Below are 19661 nucleotides of genomic sequence, written 5' to 3' on the forward strand. Positions count from 1 at the left end.
TCATCTTTGATAAAGTTCGGCAAGGTAGTGTTGAAGTAAAAATGTTTATCGATGAGAAGCTCCCGCGGAGGTGGCCGTAGTGTGCGTGAGGGTGAACGAACAGCCGGAGCCTTTCGAGCGTCGTCTCGATGACAGGGGGCGGTGACCGCCTTCTTCTTCGTGTCGCAGTTCACGCAGCTGCGCAAGGAGATCGCCGAGGAGCTGGACGAGGCGGCCGTGTTGGCACCCGTGCTGCTGCGCTACTCGGCCGGCTGCCAGCGGGTGCTCGAGCTGATGCGCGACGTGGACGAAGACGACTCGGACCTCTCGGCCGGATACCACTCGGACTCGGACCAATCAGGAGTGCCCATGCAGCGAGCGGCGGGGCAGGGTTGCAAGGCTCCCTCGTCCAACTACAGGTCGGTGCAGGAGTGCCTTAAGCGTGATCCATCGCGAAACAGTCTGGCTATTTGGGTACCTATTAAAACTTTCGTCGAAGCCACTTCCACTTATGGCACCTAACGCATGGTTGTTTCAGGGGCTACCTTCCTGTGTCTCTCCCCGGTTCTCAATCTTTGGATTTATTATGTTCATTTAGTCCTTATGTTCAAACCATGCCCCATGTGGCTGTGCGATATGCCCCCTCGACTATGCCTTGGTGCATTTTCTTTGGGGAATTTTTACGCTTTTACTATATGTAAAAGCATATGCCCTCTTGTCATGACTCTGGCTGTTTTGTTAGCTAATGCGCATAGTTTTTCAAACAGCGCAAGAACAGGACACCTAGAATAGACCACACAACACAGGCGTTGTGTGGTCTATTCTCGGTGTCCTATTTTTGCGCTGTTTGAAAAACTATGCGTACGTACCAGCAAGCCCGCTTAAGCACAATTTTGTAGCTAAGGCAGCCGACCAATGGGGCAAACAACACTTATATATGAACACCAACGAAAGGGTTTGTTAATTTGGCCCCCGATTCAAACGCCTTTTTCTTACTGACGCCCTTGTCCATTCTCGGCTGTGTTGCCTCACTCTTCCCTTCCGAGTCATGGCTACATGTAATGTTCACGTACTTGACTGTTTGGCAAACACACTTTGTCGTGTGTTTGCTAAGCCCTCTTGCACTAAAATTGTTTGTAGAAGCAAAGCTAACCAATTCTGACACGGACGATCGGCTAAATAACACTTACGAACTAAAAGCTCTGTGAAGTAGTAGGCCCTTTCTTTTATTCCTCTCTTCACTCCGCGCGTCCGTCTCAACGTACTCATTTTATCTATACTTGGAGCCTCTGATCGAGTGCACCACTTGGCAAGGAGTAGTCACATCTCAAGTACAGTAAATATCGCATCAAAAAGCAGCCAGCTTTGCTAGATGCTTCAATTTTCGCTTAGAGGGGTACTGACCCCAATTTTCGAAAGTGATTTTACTCTGCTATAAAATCATCCTGTATACAGAGACGGCGCTGAGCAAGTGTTGAGCTCAGTAAATGCTGATAAGATATTTTATTTCTTGACATTAAAGTTGTTTCTCACACGGCGCACTATACTTATATCGACGACAGGCTACAGTGTCAGTTCTGGTGACTTCCCGCTCAAGTATGGCTAGTTGTGATGACGTCAGGTACCAGAACATTCAATATGGCCACTTGTGCGTCACCAAAAGAGCCACGGAGCGGAGCGGCAGTGGAAACGTCACGATATCTTGGGGGAGCACGTGACAAGAAGCTCATACCGCGTTGTTAAGTCAGGGTACAGTAGGAACCGAAACTAGCTTTCAGAAACATACTGTAATTACTTTTTCAGTCTGCACTGGCCCTCCATATGACGCAGAAAAAAAAAACGACAACTAAAAATTTTCGTGTCCATATTCCTTTAGAGATCGAGGTATAGATTTATACGGGAAAATTTACGTCCGCCCGAACGGCTTAGTGGCTCAGCGTTCTCAGATAAGGCAACGACGGGTTCGCCCGCCGAGGGGTCGCCTTCCGAAGGGGGCATAATTTCAGCCCAAATTCTTGCGCGCTACAGACCCAGGCAGTTTTCAGACTTCAAGATCTCTCATTCATTCATTCATTCATTCATTCATTCATTCATTCATTCATTCATTCATTCATTCATTCATTTTTTGTTCTTTGTTCATCATTTAGTCACTTATTTCCTCATTTCTTTTGATCCTTTGACAAAGCCGGTGCTTGACAGACATTATAACAAAGGCACCGGTCAGTGAAAAATCCCATGAACGAGATATTTTTTGTGAATCCTTAATTTTGTTGTTATTTTAATCTCGTATCACCTTTAATCGGCAATAAGTACGTCCGAACTACGTTCCGAATAAAAATAATAATTAATCAAACGTTTAATCAAAAGAATCAAAAAGTTAATCAAAAGAATAATGATGATAATGATGAAATTTATTTCAACTACAACTAATCCTTCAGGGTGACAACTCGACCCTGAATGTTTACTTCTAGAGGGGCTTATACACAAAACTTTCTCTATTTATCTGACTAGTACACAGCAGTCATAACTTCGCATGAGCTTATTTACATTAGGATAAAATTGCATTATTGACAGTCTGGCAGCAGCTGCTTCTCTTTCGCTGGAATTGACTCTGTTGAACAGAAAATAACTTCTATAGTCAACAAAGTTGCAACGCATGCAGTCGCCAAACGCTGTGCGAATAAAAAGGACTTCCTGTGCCACCTTCTTCATACGACTTTTGCTGTATGGTTTGTCCGCTTCATTACAGTCTAACCGAATAATGTCATCTGTAGCTTCGACCTGCACTGAAAGGGCTTGTTGGTAAGGTAATGTCTAGACAGAGCAGATAATTTTAAAAAAATAATTCTGAAGTTTTGCGTGCCAAAAGCACGATATGATTACGCGGCCAGCTGTAGTGGGGGACACCGGAATAATTCTGACCACCTTCTGGGGTTCGTCAAAGTGCACCTAAATCCAAGCACCACAAGTGTTTTTGCATTTCGCTACTACTTTCCTATCTTCTTTCTTCTTTCTGTCCTCCCATCTTCCTTTCCTCTCGCTCTTCCCTCCTCCTGAAAGACTAGGCAGGCGTTGTGCACCTCTAGGTGGCAGTTGTCAGCCTGATCTCTCCCTGTTTCCCCTGTGTGTGCATATCAACTACTACTACTACTACTACTACTACTACTACTACTACTACTACTACTAATAATAATAATAATAATAATAATAATAATAATAATAATAATAATAATAATAATAATAATAAGATAGCAATGCGACCGCTATGGCCGAGAATCGAACCCTCGTCCTCAAGCTTACCCGCTAAAGCACCTTACCCGCTAAAACATCCACGGCGGGTGTGTGGAGGATGGGGATTTATAATGCTGGGATCCTGAGTAGCCTGCCGTTTCGTTCAATCGCAGTTCCAGCTCAAGCGCAATAGGGACCGACGTCCAGTCGTCATCGTCCGAGAGCGCAGCGGCCGAGGAACTTGCCGCGGCGCGCCAGACCATCGCGACGCTACAGCAACGGCAGCGCGAGCTCCAGGACCGGCTGGCCATCCAGGCGCAGAGGATGGTGGCGCGCGGGGGTCGCTTCGAAAGCTCGGCTCAGGGCGAACAGAGGCCCTCGGCGCTGGTGCGACGCTACGGCAGCCTGTACGCGCAGGCGCGCGTCGACACGCTCGACGCCCTGGACTCCATCCCGCAGCTGCGGGACGCCGACGAGCTCAAGAGCAAGCTCCTCTTCTCCGTGGTCGTGGTAAGCATGCGCAAGCTGTGCCGCGAGCATTGGCGCATTGCCTGTTAAACATTTTCTGCACGTGGTTTCGGTCCGTTCTGCAGCAAGGTATATTGACGGGAGAAAATATAGGTTGCAGCGGCATACGTACGGCAAGCGTTACCAAATCATGACCAGCAGCTTACTCGCATCTTTGAAAGGATAAGTGTACAATTATAGCGTTCTACTGGTGCTAACATGGGCATAGGCGTGCGCACGAGGCGAGTGAGCGGGCGGGGGGGGGGGGGGGGTGCGCCCCCTCTAGTCATCGAAATGGGGCGCCAAGTCTGCCCCACACCTTTGTTCAGTCGGACTTGTCCAGTCATTGTTCAAAGTACGGGGTTATAGCTACGCATGCTTTTTCACGATAATGGCGACCGGGGGCCCCTGATGTTGCATTCGAAGAACTGTTTAATCCACCATTGACTGATATTCTACTAAAGTTTTGTTTTTGTCTCTCTCTCCCGCCTTTATCCCCGAAAAGCCGGAGACCAAAGGCAAAATTGTCATTGTGAAAAGCACGTCATCGCTTGATTTTCAATGTTGTCTCCATTGCGAAGCTTGTTTTCTTCGGTCTCAACCAATAAGAGCGGGGAGGGGGGGAAACTTGCCACCCCCCCCCCCTCTAATGGAGAACCCTGCGCACGCCTACGAGTCTAATAAAGAAACTTCATCAGAAGTTAAGGATCGCGCCGCGAGCAGTGTGACGGAGGCGCAATATTAAGAGCGTGGATTAGGACAAGTGCGGATTAGAAAGCAAAGAGTTGATGGTATCCACTATTCTGAGTGACATTAAGAGGGTGAAGAAAAAAAATGTAGTTGGGCAGGCCTCACAGCTGGTGGTCTAATAGAGAGACTGAATGGAGGGTGCCAGAAGAAGCGTAGACGAGGATGGCAGAGAATTAAATGGTTGCGATGAAATTAGGTAATTTGCAAGCATAAGAAGGAACAGTTCACACGAAAAAACTGATAATTATGGTAATAAACCATATTGTTAGCGGCGCACATACCAACGGCACCTATCGCAAATCGTTGATATATTGACTGCTTGAAAGAAAACTATGAATGGGCTATCATGTAATGCTTCATAAGACAAATACCTCTCCCTTATAATAAGATTTTAGCGGGGGGGGGGGGGCTGGTTTGTACGACTTCACCTTTTAACGCACTGGCATGCATTGACGAGGGACCACATGTAGGAAGGAAAGCCCCCCCCCCCCCCCCCCAAACAAAGTTTCTGGCTATATACGCTACTGCACCTTGTGTGTGTCTTTTGTTCCTGTGGTCCAAGTCAATAACTGGAATCGACGAAGATCTCTTCCTTGTCTACAGTGATCACGGAGATTTACGAGGAATGCTCGGCATCAAAAACAACAAAACCCGTAACTAGCCCATCAAAATGTCCCAGCGACTATAAGTACGTAGCGTAAGCTTACTACTTCAAGTCATTGTTTCTGCCGGAAAAAAGGTCCACAGTCCACACGTTGCCGTATATTGAGATTATAGGCGTCTGAGCTGCCTCGTTGGGCTCTGCAACCTTGCCGGCTGGTTGCAACACAATCACCACCACGTTGGATCGACCACTTCTGGCAAGCAAATTGTATTAGGCAAGGCAAGGCAAGGCAAGGCAAAAAAGAAAAAAAAATGTTGCGATAGCTCGCGTCCATTTTTGACATAAATCGGATTGAAATTTAGAAGCCTCAAAGGGCAAAACAGCTGCCAGCAGTTGGCTGAACATGTGACGAACGGCTGTCACGTGTATCATAAATAAAATTGTGCTGAAAATTTCTTGCTGAGGTTTCTCTTTATTTTGTTGCTTGCTTACTTATATAATCCTGTTATTTCAAAAAGTCATTTAGGACTGGGGAAGTTCATCAAAAACAAGTGCAATAACGTACGTATACCTTTAAAATCTAACAGGGTGAAAAAAAGAAAAAGAATTAGGAGACATCATCTGTTCACTTGCACATAAAGGTGTTCTCACTCAAAATGGAATGGAGTTGTGGCAACCCGTAGTTAGTATACATGGGAACAGTTGCTTAGGGCATCGCTTAGGTAGAGTGCTTATGATTTCAACGCCTGTTGCAAGTAATTTTGTCATCGTGGCGCAGGGGCGTAGCCAGAAATTTTTTTCGGGTTGGTAGGGGGTCAAGCACCATTTAGGTATATATGTATGTTCGTGCGTGTGTTTGCTTGTGTGCGTGTATATCTACACATGTAAAATTTTTAAAAATTCGGGGAGGGGCAGCAATCCACCCTCCCCCAGCGCCGGCTACGCCAATGTCGTGGCGCTATATATGTGAAACTATCATAACAAGGTCTCTATTTTTTACTTTTTTTTGGGGGGGGGGGGAGAAGGAATGATCTCAAAACGCGAATTTTGAAGTACTCTGAAAAGCTACTCAGAAGCATGCACGGAAAGACGAGCTCCTGTGTGAGCAGCTGGGCGAGAGGGCGGCTGGTCGTCAGTGCGGAGGACATGGGGATGAACTGCCGTAGACGTGCGGATTTTTAGCGCTACCCCGCTACTCCTCGTCCTCCTCCCGAAGCGGGGGACTGACCGCGCGAGAGCTCGCGAAATTATTAGATAATCTGCATGCGAGTTCAGCCGCACGAGGGCTGTTGTGGAACGCTGGCGTCCTCTGTCGAGCGTAACAGTGATCTACTTCGAATACGAGGCAGCCGGTATAGTGGCGCGGCGGGAAGGACGAAAGTCGTGGCGCCAGTTCACTATTGGCTCAAAACTAATTTTATTAACGGTCGGTTGTAGTTACATGCATTCCTTAATCGCGTTTGGTAATGGCGCGATGCATAATATTGATGGTTTTCTTAAATGCGGCTACTCGCTGCGTGGAGGGCCCTTGCAGGATACACGAGTAAAAAAGCACGAGGAAAAGCTGATTTTGCGTTGTCACCCAATGAAGCAAAAGCTGGTCGCGTCTTTCAACACGCGTGCAAAGTTCTGGGAGACTACAGACATTACTGCCGTAGGCTGCTCCTGCGTTGTCCACTGTAAGCGTGCTGTACAAGAGGGACGCTGCATTATGTAATAATCATTTCTTCAGTTGCCAAAACCACGGTCAGGGGCGGATTCTGAGTGGGCAGAGACGTGCCCACGAGGGGGCAGGGGAGGCGGCCGACCCTGCTAATCATCTGAGGTAGGCGCCAAGGCTGCCCGATACATTTACTCAGTCGGACCGTCGTTGTTTAATGTGCAAGGTTGTGGACATGCAGGTTTTTCACAATAGTGTACACCGAGGACCACTGATGTTGCATTCAAAGAGCTGTTTTACTTCCCATTTTTGCCCCCGGAACGCCGGGGACCGAAGGCAGGCCGTGGCGGGAAACACGTCGTCGCTTCATTTTAATTTTTGAAAATACTGCGAAGCTTGTTTTCTTTCGAACTCGACCAACGGCACTGCGGTGAGGCTTCGCCCACCCCAATGAGGAACCTGCGCACGCCTATGAGTGTGCGGGTCCGGTTGTGCTGACACCTTACCTGGAATGTTACCACAGCGGGTGCGCTGCAGTGGGTGATTCTTCTTCCCCAGTTAATGTAATTGGTCAGCATCTTCTAGCTGTTGGGTCCTTCTGCATTTTACCCTTGCTGCCGAGGTCTTAAAAAATTTCTACGGTCCGTCCACACAGATAGAGACTAATGAAGCGTATTCGGCGAATTTGTGTGTGTGTGTGTGTGTGTGTGTGTGTGTGTGTGTGTGTGTGTGTGTGTGTGTGTGTGTGTGTGTGTGTGTGTGTGTGTGTGTGTGTGTGCGTGCGTGTGTGTTTGTGTGTGTGTGTTTGTGTGTGTGTGTTATGAGAATGAGAGCAACCCTCAATTTCATAAGCTTTGAATAACTGGCTGCATATTGGCGCTTACATTCCCATTCCTTCTTCCTACCCCTCAACAAAAACTGTTCACACATCTAGCCGCGTCGCTTGGATAAGAATAATTCGAGGAAAGCGCTCCTCCAGCGTCATTGTATTCGAAGACGGAACGAGTGCCGCGCACCTCTGGCCTTCAGCGCCCTGTATAAATGGTCTCGACCCAGAGCTTCTTCTAAGAAAGACGTAATCGCCGGGAGCCGCTGTGCCTAGCTCTCGATCATGGATTGGCTCACAATCCGCGTTCTCTTAATCCCCGTACTTGCAATCAGCGGTTTACACACCTGGTAGATGTGCAGTTCCTGGTGTTCGAGCAATTGGCACGACATGCGGCCACAATCTTCAAGTATTTACTCACAGCTTTGTCGATAAGGGAATGCAGCGCAGCAGTATTTCTCCTTCTTAACCCGAAATGTATCTTGGAGCCGTCCGATTTATACGGAATCACTTCTTCGATATAAAACGCACTTGTCGCCGTTGTTATGCTCTGAGACATGAAGTCTCCGTCGGTATCGCTGTAGCGTGCGTTTCGCCCAGATAAAAGCTATAGGGGTATGTTTGTACAGTCACGTTCGGAGAACAGCGAAGCCGATTTTATCGGCGTGATGGGCTGCGAGGCTGCTGATAGTATTTCGCTCAGAGAATTGATAATAATATCTGTGGTTTAACGTCCCAAAACTACGACATCATTAATAATAATATCTGGGGTTTAACGTCCCAAAACCACGATATGATTATGAGAGACGCCGTAGTGGAGGGTTCCTGAAATTTTGACCACCTGGGTTTTTTTAACGTGCACCTAAATCTAAGCACACGGGCCTCAAACATTTTCGCCTCCATCGAAAATGCAGCCGCCGCGACCTTCGGGTCAGCAGTCGGTGCCGTAACCACTAGACGACCGTGGCGGAGCGCTCAGAGAAGTGAAAGCAGCGAGTAAAGCATCCGCAAGAAGCTCAAATATGTCATGAAACTACTCTCAAGGGTTTTCTGAGGAAAAACTTCGCCCGAACTACTTGTTGCGTCGGAGTTTCTGCGAATACAGCCTGATAGGACTTGTCGCCATTGTGTGCGCGTGTTTTACGACTAATTGACAGTGGTGTTTGCCATTTCTTCTTCAAAACGCCCGAACTTTTTCCCGAAGCGATTCTTTTTGACGAGCGCAGAGGGGCATGCCAACGTAGCGCGTATACTTTCTCGAGGAAACTACAGTCGAGGTATGCTTCGGATGAGAGGGCTTGTGTCGGATTCCCCCATAAATTTATTGTCTCGGTATTGTCTCTGATTCTCCGACAAATTTGTCGGCAGCTCACACATCAGTAGCAGGCCAGATCTCCTCCGGCCGACCTCTCTTCTTTGCTCGCATTAAAGCCAACCTATCTCTCTTTTAACTTTCACTTTATCAAATTTTAGTAAATACAACGTGAAAAGACAGTCGCTTCGTCGACGTGTGGGGAAATCTTGCGGCACGCTTGTTACCACCACATCCTAATAGCAGCGTAACAGATGGGGACAAAGCAAGGCAGGCGACACAGGCTGTCAGATTTTTTTCGCAAGTCGGATTTTATTGCCGACTGTTCGTCCGCGATCGCGAAACGCTAAATTGTCGCACAGCTGTCACGTTTGCACCATCGAGTTTTACCGTTGGGGAATAGAAGACAGGGCACACAAGCGAGGTTACTCAACACCTTTGTCATCGGCCCTATACTTGCACAATATCAAACACGATAGTCTAAAAATGGCAGCCATGCGAAGGTTTAATCTTTCGCGATCACTGACGTCCAGTAGGCGATAAAATGTGACTCATGGAAAAATATGTCTCTTTATTTGAAGCCTCGATAAATTGAACTTTGTTGTCATTGTGTTAGCCGGAATTAATATCCACTTCTAAGGAACTTTCATAAGCGGAAAAAGAAGTGTTCTGTATTATACGTATTTCAGATCATGTAAAGTCTTCCACAAAGGTTTACGAGACCCGAGATTTACGAAAACGCTTAGTTCCCGCGAAGTAATACTGGAGTGCATAGCCTCTAAATCAAAGGTTCAGTGTATGTGGTAGGGACGCGGCATCACGATGACCCATAGAAGCGCCATAAACGTGCATTCTCTGCGAAACTCCTGGCCCTTCCATGGCCCACTGTTTGCAGTTTTTGTTACATAATTTAATTTCTGTCACGGCAAAGTTAACGCGTGATTACTTCTGTCGAATTCTTGTTTCATCACAGAGTTGTAGTTTCGTGGAGCGGCATTAATCGCAGCCATTTGCAGCAGCCGCCATCTTTCTTGAAGAGAAGACGAAATTAAGAACGCTTATTCCTTCGTATTACAGAGATTCGTTCGAGTCTCTGGAGGATACGAGGAATGGCAGCAACCCTTGCATTGTCTTCTAATCTTATGACGACCGGTGAATATAGACTATATAGTGCGCCTGTTCGACAGTCCGCACTCCCGGAACCAAATATAGATTGCGCACGCGTCTATCTGCCTTTTTGCAGCTGGGCTTCCGGTCGGTGCAAAACAGCGTGAGCGAGATGAAGGCCCAAGTGCGGCGTGCTCTGCAGATCCCGGCGCAGCTGAGCAGCGACCCACGAGTTCTCGAGCTCGATGCCAGCGTGGACGACTACCTGCGCGCCAACCCGGACGCGTGCGACGTGTCCCGGAATGTCGAGGTACGATCGCGACAAGAGGGCGCATTGCGTTGCTCTGTCTCTCACCGACCTGAATTAGAGAGGCCCGATGTTGTATCACGCTTGCAACGTCCGCAAACGGATTGGTGTCAAAAGCCATGCGCCCGCGTCGGTGCTCATCGCCGGCCGTGAGCCCGCGCGCACGAATGCGTACGGAAGCCGCTTACAAAACTGTTCCAAGTGTTGTCGTCACCCGCTTATCGCCGATTTTATCACTCTCTGCAATCTGAATCATTAGCCTCAAAAAGCTCCTATTTCTGAATGCGGTCGTTTGTCTAATACACGGGGACATGTCTGCGAAAAGTGCCGAGGGTCGAATTCCTGAAGCGTTGTGTTCATAGAAGCTGTTCGTTATTGGCCGGTTGTCTTCGTCATTATTTAGCCTAGCATAACTATTGGCTGGAAGCTGCCCTTACGATCGGTTTTAGCGTAAAAGCTTTTTCCGAATCCCGACCCAGAAAAAATTTTCTGAAGGTTACCGAGCTGATTAACCGCCTGTGACGTCGAGTACAGAAGTGTGACAATACGGTGGCGGGAACAACAGTGGCCTTCCTCTTCTCTTAAATGTTTGTTCCCCTTCCCCAGTGAAGGGTAGCCAACCGGGCTCAGCCCATGGTTAACCTCGCCGCCTTTCTTTTATCCTTCTCTCTCTCCCTCCCAACTCAGAAAGGTATTGCGATGTTTTATGCAGCATGCTGGTGACATCAGGTATTGTTCTAATATCGGCTGAATGAGTTAACAAAAGCTTTCAAACGCTGCAGTTGCTCGCTCCTGCGAGTACTAATTAGGAGATGCCGTACATATTGTTAGCGAAGGCGGCCGCCCCATGATGAAGAGGACGACAAAAAAAATTGTGAGCAAATGTCCTCCGTGAAGGTGGATGAAGCTGTTTAGCACGCGACACCGAGGTGACACAGAATTTTCAACAAAGCTACGAACTAATTTCTTGTCTGGTTCGGAGTTGGGCGTATCAGCATGGCGTGTTCTTCTTTCCAGTGTTCTTAAAAGGCAGATCGCGCGAACACCGCAACGCATGTCTGACATCAAATTTTCGCAAAGCCCGAATTTTCCTGATGTGCATACGATTCTCCATGTCAGCTTCACACCTTGTCCTGCTGAGGGCTTCCATAACTCCACCACGAAAGTCGACGAAGGCTTCATAGAAAGCTTTCTTCCCTTACATTTGCTTTGCACCGCCGGTACAATGCATTCATATGGTTGAGATATATTCACTCTCTGCCAGCACGTGTAGCCCAGTGATCAAAACACTCGCCTTCGGAGCGAGGGGGCCCATGTTCAAGTCCAACCTCGCCAGGAAATTTATTTGGGTTTATTCATTTATTTCTGGGATTTCCTGTCTTCGGACACGAAATTGTGCCAACGAGTCATATACAACTTCGCTGGAGAAGTTTAGGGAATACGGCCCCATTCGCGTGGGCGGTCGCCCAATGTTAAAAAGCCTTTATTGACAAAAAGTCAATAAGGGCTCTTATTCGGGGCCGTTATTGGCAAAAAAAGTCAATAACCACCCATATTCACTAAAATCAACGTGCAACGCAAGAACTTGAGGTAAAGTTTAACCATATCCTAACGCAAGGCATGCCACTAGCCAAACCGGCCGGTCAATGGCAGAAAGCACGAACGAAAATGCTTGTCAGCATGGCTCCAGAATTAGAATCATATGCGTTCTTGAGTTACCAAAGTATAGGAAATAAACGAGCGTGTAGAAGGCACAAAAATGAAGATACGTCCACTATGACGATTGGGGGGCAGTTGTCCTTATCAATCGTTCTTGCATTAGAACTTCTTGGTGACTACGGGTCTGGGGCCCAATTTACAAATATTTCCGCTCGCGAGTGTTCTTTTGCTGGATGCATTTGCTAATTATATCATCAACGTCATGATCGGTTCACATATCACCTTACGAGCAGCTCTAGCGTAAAAGCTTCCTGTGAAAACGATTCCTCGTTTAGGCATTGCACGCCATAAAAATAATGATAAATCACCCCTGAGGTTGTATCTTCCTCCCAAACGATAGTCGTCATGCTTCTCGCTTGCTTCTCTTTTTTAAATGCGAAGCATTTCTTAGCGAACCTCTGGCACTTTGAGCGTTTCTATCTACGTATCTATCTATATATCTATCTATCTATCTAGCCGCCTACGTCTGGGCGCTCTCATGATCGCCTCCTTAACTTGGTGTAGACCAAAATTTGCATGCGAGGGTAGGAGGATTTGACGAATATGATTGCCGGGTCATGACATCAATAACGTTAAAATCCTGTCGCGTACGTCGTCAAACCCTTTCCACTAGACACGTGTGGCACATACCCGTTTACCATGGGCCGCCGTGTACGGGTATGCGCCACAGGTGATTGACAGTTTATATCTACCCAGGAATGGCGAGAACAGACATTGGTTACTTAAATGCTAAAGCGTTAAGGAAAACCAGAATCGGCAGCGTTGACTCAACGAATGGAAATAATGAAAATTAGGATCCCAGCAGGAATCGAACCCAAGCATTCTGCGTGGCAATCAGGTATTCTACCACTGAGCCACGCCAGGTCTATAAACTGGTTTGGAAAAACAGCCTACGCAGGCGTAAGATCGGCGCAACGTCAATTGTGGTTGTGGTGCTGTCTATCTAATTTTACAAGAAAGCAATAAACACTACATGATACTCCTACGATGTGTACTCCTACGATACACGCGTCATATCAGATTAACGTCTGCTGTTCCAGTGTTGGCTCCCCTTTTATAGCTATCTAATCAGCATTACATTTGTATACCTATCATTCAGCAAGCTATATTGAAGGATTGCTCGACCCCGGAGGAATACATTAACGAAAGTTACATATGATATCCACATCACCGCACCGTAAAGTGCACTTCGTCCAACAGAACGGCGCAGTGTCCTCTTCATTTCTTACGAGGTTGGGCGATGGCCGCATGGTGACCGAGGATGATGCCAGATTGATTGACAGCCGCTTTGTAGACTAGGCTACGCAGGCCACATACGCCCAGGTAGTCTACGAATACGACAAACACCATCCACTCATGTTGGTCTACCTAGCACTATCCAGGCCTACCAGCCTCGAAGGCCTATACCTTACCAACGCGATGGGCGGCTTCAGGTTCCGACATGTCGGCGGCTCTGTCGACAGACAATTTGTCGACGAAATGACCGCGGCATCCACGAATTCCAACAGCTCTACTATACCACATACTTCACTACACATGGACCCCTCGACACCACGATCACGACCGGATCCTATAACAAGTCATGACCAGCTGCTGGTGCTCACTGATCACGGTGATGATGCCCTTGTTCAAGAACTGTCAATAACTTCTTGCACACATGTACACTGGTTTGTGAAACGTGCGTGCGTTCTCGGGACACGTATAAGCACTACATATCAGCTTACTGCTTCTGGTGTTGGTAATACCCACGTTGCATACCCAAACGTAAACAACTGGTTATATAACACATATGCGGCACTTCAACATATATATGTGTGCGTATAAAATTTATACAAATCTTTAGCGTCATTTTGTAACGTGTCGCTCAGTAAAAAAAAGTTACGCCACAGTCTCCTACACGCCGCATGCTTCGCATAACATCGACTACCACGGTACGTGGGATCTGCCGATTTTTTTCTTTTTTCTTTTTTTGCAGTTGCTCTTGCTGTTTAAAACTCTGCGCTCTCTGCCGTCTTCTCAAGAATGGCATGTTGCTAATGACGTGTATTCCATTCTTGACACGAAAGTACTGGGAATGCAGTGTTGAAAACTGTAAATGCATGAAAGGTAGACGGTGGTCATTGTTTAGGCGCAAGATCAGCTTCCTAGGGTGGTCATTTTATTTATTTATTTATTTATTTGTTTGTTTGTTTGTTTGTTTGTTTGTTTGTTTGTTTGTTTGTTTGTTTGTTTGTTTGTTTGTTTGTTTGTTTGTTTGTTTGTTTGTTTGTTTGTTTGTTTGTTTGTTTGTAATTTGTGGCAGCGCCCGCCTTGCGTTATGCTTCTCGGCGCTACTGCTGCGCCCTGTGGCGCAGCAACATTATCAGGTGCCTTTATGCGGCTTCCGTGCCTTGGAGCGCTGTAGCGAAGTGTCGTGTGCTGCTGGTCGGTGTGTGCTGATACGAGAGCAAGCCGACATTGTTGCATATCAATAGGCGACATCAAATATAAGCACAGAAAAGTTTAGTTTATCCAACACGTAAAAAGTAAAAACAAGGTGCCGAAGATCTGAAAGGAAAGGCAGGGAGGCTAACCTGGCGCCAGTAACCGGCTTGCCACCCTGCGCAAGGAGAGACAAAAATTAAGATCACTGGCATGAAGATGGCGCAACGCATCTTATAACAATAAAAGCGAAAAAAATATGCGTTCTGACGGGCCTCCTTCATTTGTTTACAGCCTCTAGAACAATGGCAAATCAAATCAGCGCTTTCCTTTCAGCTTCCAAGTGAATGTAGTCAGTTGAATGTTTCCACGTTGCGTAGTCTAAGTGTACTTTTGTCCTGGTGCGTCATGTTCTTACCCGTGGTTCGTCTTGGTGCGCCGATGCAGGAAGTGTGCGCGCAGATCTGGGCGACGCTGTACGACTACCCCTGCCTCAAGGGCTGCGCGGGCCTGACGCGATACGTGTGCGACTGCGTGCGGCTCGCCTGGGCGCTCAGTGTCCACGGGTTCGCGCTCGAGTTCGAGACGCGTGCCTTTAGGCGGGAGCTGCACGTACGCTTTCACACTTCCGACCACCGGTCGGAGCGCATTCGCACCTACCTCTGGCCGGCCCTGTTGCAAGCACCGCGGGGGCCCTGCGTCCACAAGGGCGTCGTCATCACCTGAGCGGAGTCCGCAGGTTCGCCGGGCCGCAAGAGGAGCACGCCTCCCGCGTCGAGTTCTGACGACCGTCAAAAACACGGCTGGCCCATGGTGCGAGACCGCCTTCGTGGGCGCCTACATAAGGGGGCTCACTGCGTCACCAGCGGACCGGAGAAAACTCACCATGGGCGCCCCCGAATACTTGCCTGTGCTATGTGAAGGACTTTTGTACAGATTGTATTGTCGAGAGTGCGTGCGTAAGGGAGTAAGAGTGCAATAATATCCATCTGCGTTGTTTTGACTATCAAATAGCGAGCGCGAATTAAAGTTCGCAAATTAACTTCCTACATGTATGTCTACGACGCTTTAACAAAGCCGTTATAACGACTCGTTCAAAGCTAACTGGCGTGCAAGTCGGTCACGATAGACTCTGATCAGAAAATGTTGATGGGAGGTACGAGCATATATTGTCTGCAGTCAGATGAATGTTGGTTCGCACAAGGCTTCGGTTTCAACGTTATTAAGGCTCACTGTTGCAGCCGGAGAGTGTCACGTTAATCAGTGACCATCGGCATACTTCTCAGCTTACCAATAACGCTTGAGCGCTCGCACGTTGGCACCAAGAGCGCTTTGCAGTTGCGACGAGGTTTACGTATGATTCCAATACCATAAGTATAATGAAGTGTCCTGTAATCAAGAACAGTGGTGTTCAATTCAACGTTGTTGCTGCGCTATGATAATTAATGCGGAGAACGAGAATTCATATCAAAAAAAAAAAAAAGGAACCCTGAATGCGTACCAGCAATACGTAATGTCGTCAAAAACGGTTTAAACTATTATGCAGCGTCCGTCTATAAAGGCCGTTACTTTAGATCATTAAGGCAATGTGCTTCGACTAACGTGTCTTGAGCCATATATAGTCAATTGAGATGTTGAGGAAGAAGAAGAAGACTTCAATAAATGACGACTCCAGAACTAGTCGTCTGTTTTTGTGGAGGTGGCACCGAATAAATCTTAATACGTTATACTGAGAGAAAGTTCTTTTAGGCTGCCTGACTGAGTATGCTCACGTATTCACACTTTAACTCATTCGACTACCCTAATTGTAAGAGCTGTCAATGTAAAATGCCATGAAAGAAAAGTTTCAGAGGGTCCATAAACACTCTTACGAGATGAGGACACGATTGGAGCTGTCGAGTTGTGTTATAAAGAATAAGGCAATGCGAGAGGCCGACTTGCGCTATAGAATGTTCGGCTCGTTGAGTCTAAATCGTTTGCTCTTGCTGCGTGCGATGTGCACGAATACCGGCGAGAATTCGAGTCACACTCTGATTATTTCTCCGTGAACGTCTTTCTGCATGTACTGCCGCTTTCCAACAGCTCCGTTGACGAGTCCATCGAGCACGTCGATGTTTCGTAAAATGGTGTACGGATATCTAATGCATAAGGTTAGTCTGCCGAGCCTGTTCCCCGTGTCTGCCTTGCCTAGCCCTTCTCGTATTTGGTGACTCGGATGTAGAGCACACACGTTTCAACTCACGCTTGTCCTCTGAGACCTCCTCGTTAAAGGAGCGCCTCGTCGACGAGTCTTCTGCCGATGTCGACGCTAGGCCTACAGCGTACACGTCAGACTTACTGCAGCTATGCATGTTGCGCGACACTGCCTCCACAGAAGATACGGCGGACAATGGCGCGCTCCCTCCGAGTCGGGACTTCCCCTTCTGCTGCGGAGATTCCCCTCTCCTAATCCGCGGCTGCAAGTTGCTGCGGCAGTTGTCGGCGTCAGTCAGTTCCGCTGGGAGAGGTAGCGTGCTTTCCGGACACGGATTTTGTGGACGCCCGGCTGTGTGCGTTCGCCCCAGCCAAGTAGCGCTTTCGCGTGAAAAACCGCTACCAAGTGAAGCGTGGATCCAAACTTCGTGTCGCTGTGTGCGCTGCTGTTCTCATATTTTGGCGAAAGCAGACGAGTTTTATGAACTCAAGCTTTCCCAAACGATGCCAAAAGGAAACCACTGCATAAACAAGTAATATAGGAGGACATTATTAGCGTTCTAGCTTTGACTCGTTCGATTGTCCTAACACGCCCGACCCGGCATGCTGCAGAAACACGAACCATAAATGGCACGTCTTGTGTAGGGAACGTGCTCAACCTAGCGTGTGTTCGCTAATGTCCATTCAATTCATTGAACTTGTTTATTTTTTTACATGACAAGCGTGACTGTGCATATATCACTCAGAAGTTGTTTTTTTTTTTCTTCTTCTTCTTATGGTTTATCAGCAGGATCACTGTTCCTCTTAGCGTTGTGAAAATTCTGTCCACAATTTTCTTTTCTTTTGCTAACGTACAAGTCTAAAAAAAAGTTCTCCCTTTCCAGAAACGCATGTGCTTCTTCTCGACTCACGAGGCTAAAATATTCGCGATGGCCTTAATTAATGTCTAAACGCTCTACATTTGGAAGAAAACGACAGTATAAACATTGTCATGGCTTACAAAAAATGCAGTCGTTAACGGCAACTCCACCTTACTGCGTTACTGCAATCGTCCAGATATGTAAACGGCAAACTTGTATGCAACAAATACATCTAAATAATCCCTTGTAATTTGTTACATAATTTGACGTTTTTGTAATTAAATGGTTACACTTTTTACTCGGTAAAGCTCCTCTAATTCAATTACTTTTTTCAGTAATTAATTTCATGTGCCCTATTTCACTACTGACGAGTGTGTACAGGTGAAACAGCCAACGCAGCTTGTTGGGTCTCGAGATGAGCTGCGCTCTCGGAACACACGGACACAAGTCACGCCGTCGTGCAACCAAACACATGTACATTTTATTAACTGCTTTTACAACGGCGAGCTCGCCAGCCAAATCTAATACATGACTAGTAACGCGCTAAATAATTAGATACATAACACCGCTACAACACACAGGCAACATAACACACACAGAACAACATAACACAAACAATGTACCGCGAATGCGGCGTCGCCGACGTTCGACTCACCACACGAGTCCGTGGGACCGAGCCGCGGTATCGCCCCCACGGACCCCGCGCGAGAGACCACCATCCATGAACGCTGACAACCCCCCCTCCCCCCCCAAAAAAAAGGTTTCAGTGCTCATTCACAAGCACCTGGATAACCTTGCTACCCGCCAAGCGGCGCCACTGCGCCGATGGATGGATGGATGCTATGAGCGTCCCCTTTAAAACGGGGCGGTGACATGTCTGCCACCAGGCTCGAAGAAAAAAAAAAAAAGCTTTCTTGTTTCATGTTGGCCTAATACCTTATCTGCATTGATTAAATCTATGTTATTATACCAAAAAAATATAAATTCACGGTCCATGCCTCTTAAGGCAGAATGACCTTATTTTTCCCCCATTATTTATTTTTGTTCTTTATCTCTACTTTTCTGCCACCAATACTCTAACCGTCTCTTACTTATTTCTATCGCGGACGTGTGCAGCTTTCCATTGTTGTCCCTAAAACCCAAGGCTTCATGTAGACTCGTGCCCACACGTATACCTGGGTGAATATCGCCACATTCAATCAGTACATGTTCCATCGTTCCTTAGTTCCCCGCAGCATGTACATTGTTCTTCTTCGTTACTGAATCTCGCTTATAACTACGTGTTCTAAGGCAGCCCGACCTTGCTTCAAACAGTAAAGCGCTTCCCCTTGAATTATCATAAAACCTTTCCCTCCTTATTTCGTTTTTTCCCTTTCGGTAGTTACTCAGAGCCGGCTTCTTTTCCATCGCTGCCATCCAATAAGTCCTCTCCGCCTCTCTGACCTTCCGCTTAATGCTCCTTGTTGCCATATCGCCCGCACTGCTAGCCGTATATTTACTGGTGAGCCTCCTAGTTCTTTTTCTCCACTGCGTGTCAACGCTTTTTCTATACAAATACCTGAAAACCTTCTCTGCCCATCTACTGTTCTTCATTTTCCTCAGCCTCTCTTCGAATCTCATTTTGCTCTGAGCTTCCCTAACTTCAAAGCCTGTCCATCCCATATCACCCTTTACAGCCTCATTTGTCGTCTTCCCGTGAGCGCCCAACGCGAGACGGCCCACCGTCCTTTGATTTACATCCATTCCTGATTGTACCTCTGACTTCATGTACACCACTGAGTTCCCAAATGTAAGCCCCGGGACCATCACACCCTTCCACAGCCCTCGAAGCACCTCGTACCTATTGTATCCCCATAAAGCTCTGTGCTTCATAATTGCAGCATTCCTCTTTCCCTTTGCTACCGATGCTTTCTCTTGTACCTCCATATATCTATCCCCCTCATTTACCCATACTCCGAGGTACTTGTACTCGCTTACCCTCGGTATTTTTTGGCCCTGTATAAAGACCACATGGTCTTCGTGATCATTGAATACCATCAATCCACATTTTGTTGCACTAAATCCTAGTCCTAGAGCCTCACATTCCCTTCCGCATATATCTGCCAGTCGCTGCATATCATCTTGACTGTCCGCAAATAAGACAATATCATCAGCATAAAATAGACCTGGAAGCTTCTGCTCAACC

The 19661-nt window shown here is 47.2% G+C and overlaps 1 protein-coding gene across 1 annotated transcript in view; it reads left to right on the plus strand.

Moving 5' to 3' along the window:
- Nucleotides 1–18575, plus strand: part of LOC119379108 (uncharacterized) — a 63768-nt gene extending 45193 nt beyond the window's left edge. The window contains exons 3-6 of the mRNA XM_037648287.2: nt 169–398; nt 3384–3720; nt 10113–10286; nt 14871–18575. Coding sequence (XP_037504215.1) covers nt 169–398; nt 3384–3720; nt 10113–10286; nt 14871–15149 — 1020 coding nt within the window. The 3' untranslated portion in view covers nt 15150–18575. The remainder of the gene's footprint in view (nt 1–168; nt 399–3383; nt 3721–10112; nt 10287–14870) is intronic.
- The last annotated feature ends 1086 nt before the right edge of the window (nt 18576–19661 follow it).

This window comes from Rhipicephalus sanguineus, chromosome 1, assembly GCF_013339695.2.
Source record: "Rhipicephalus sanguineus isolate Rsan-2018 chromosome 1, BIME_Rsan_1.4, whole genome shotgun sequence".
Classification (NCBI taxonomy): Eukaryota; Metazoa; Arthropoda; class Arachnida; order Ixodida; family Ixodidae; genus Rhipicephalus; species Rhipicephalus sanguineus.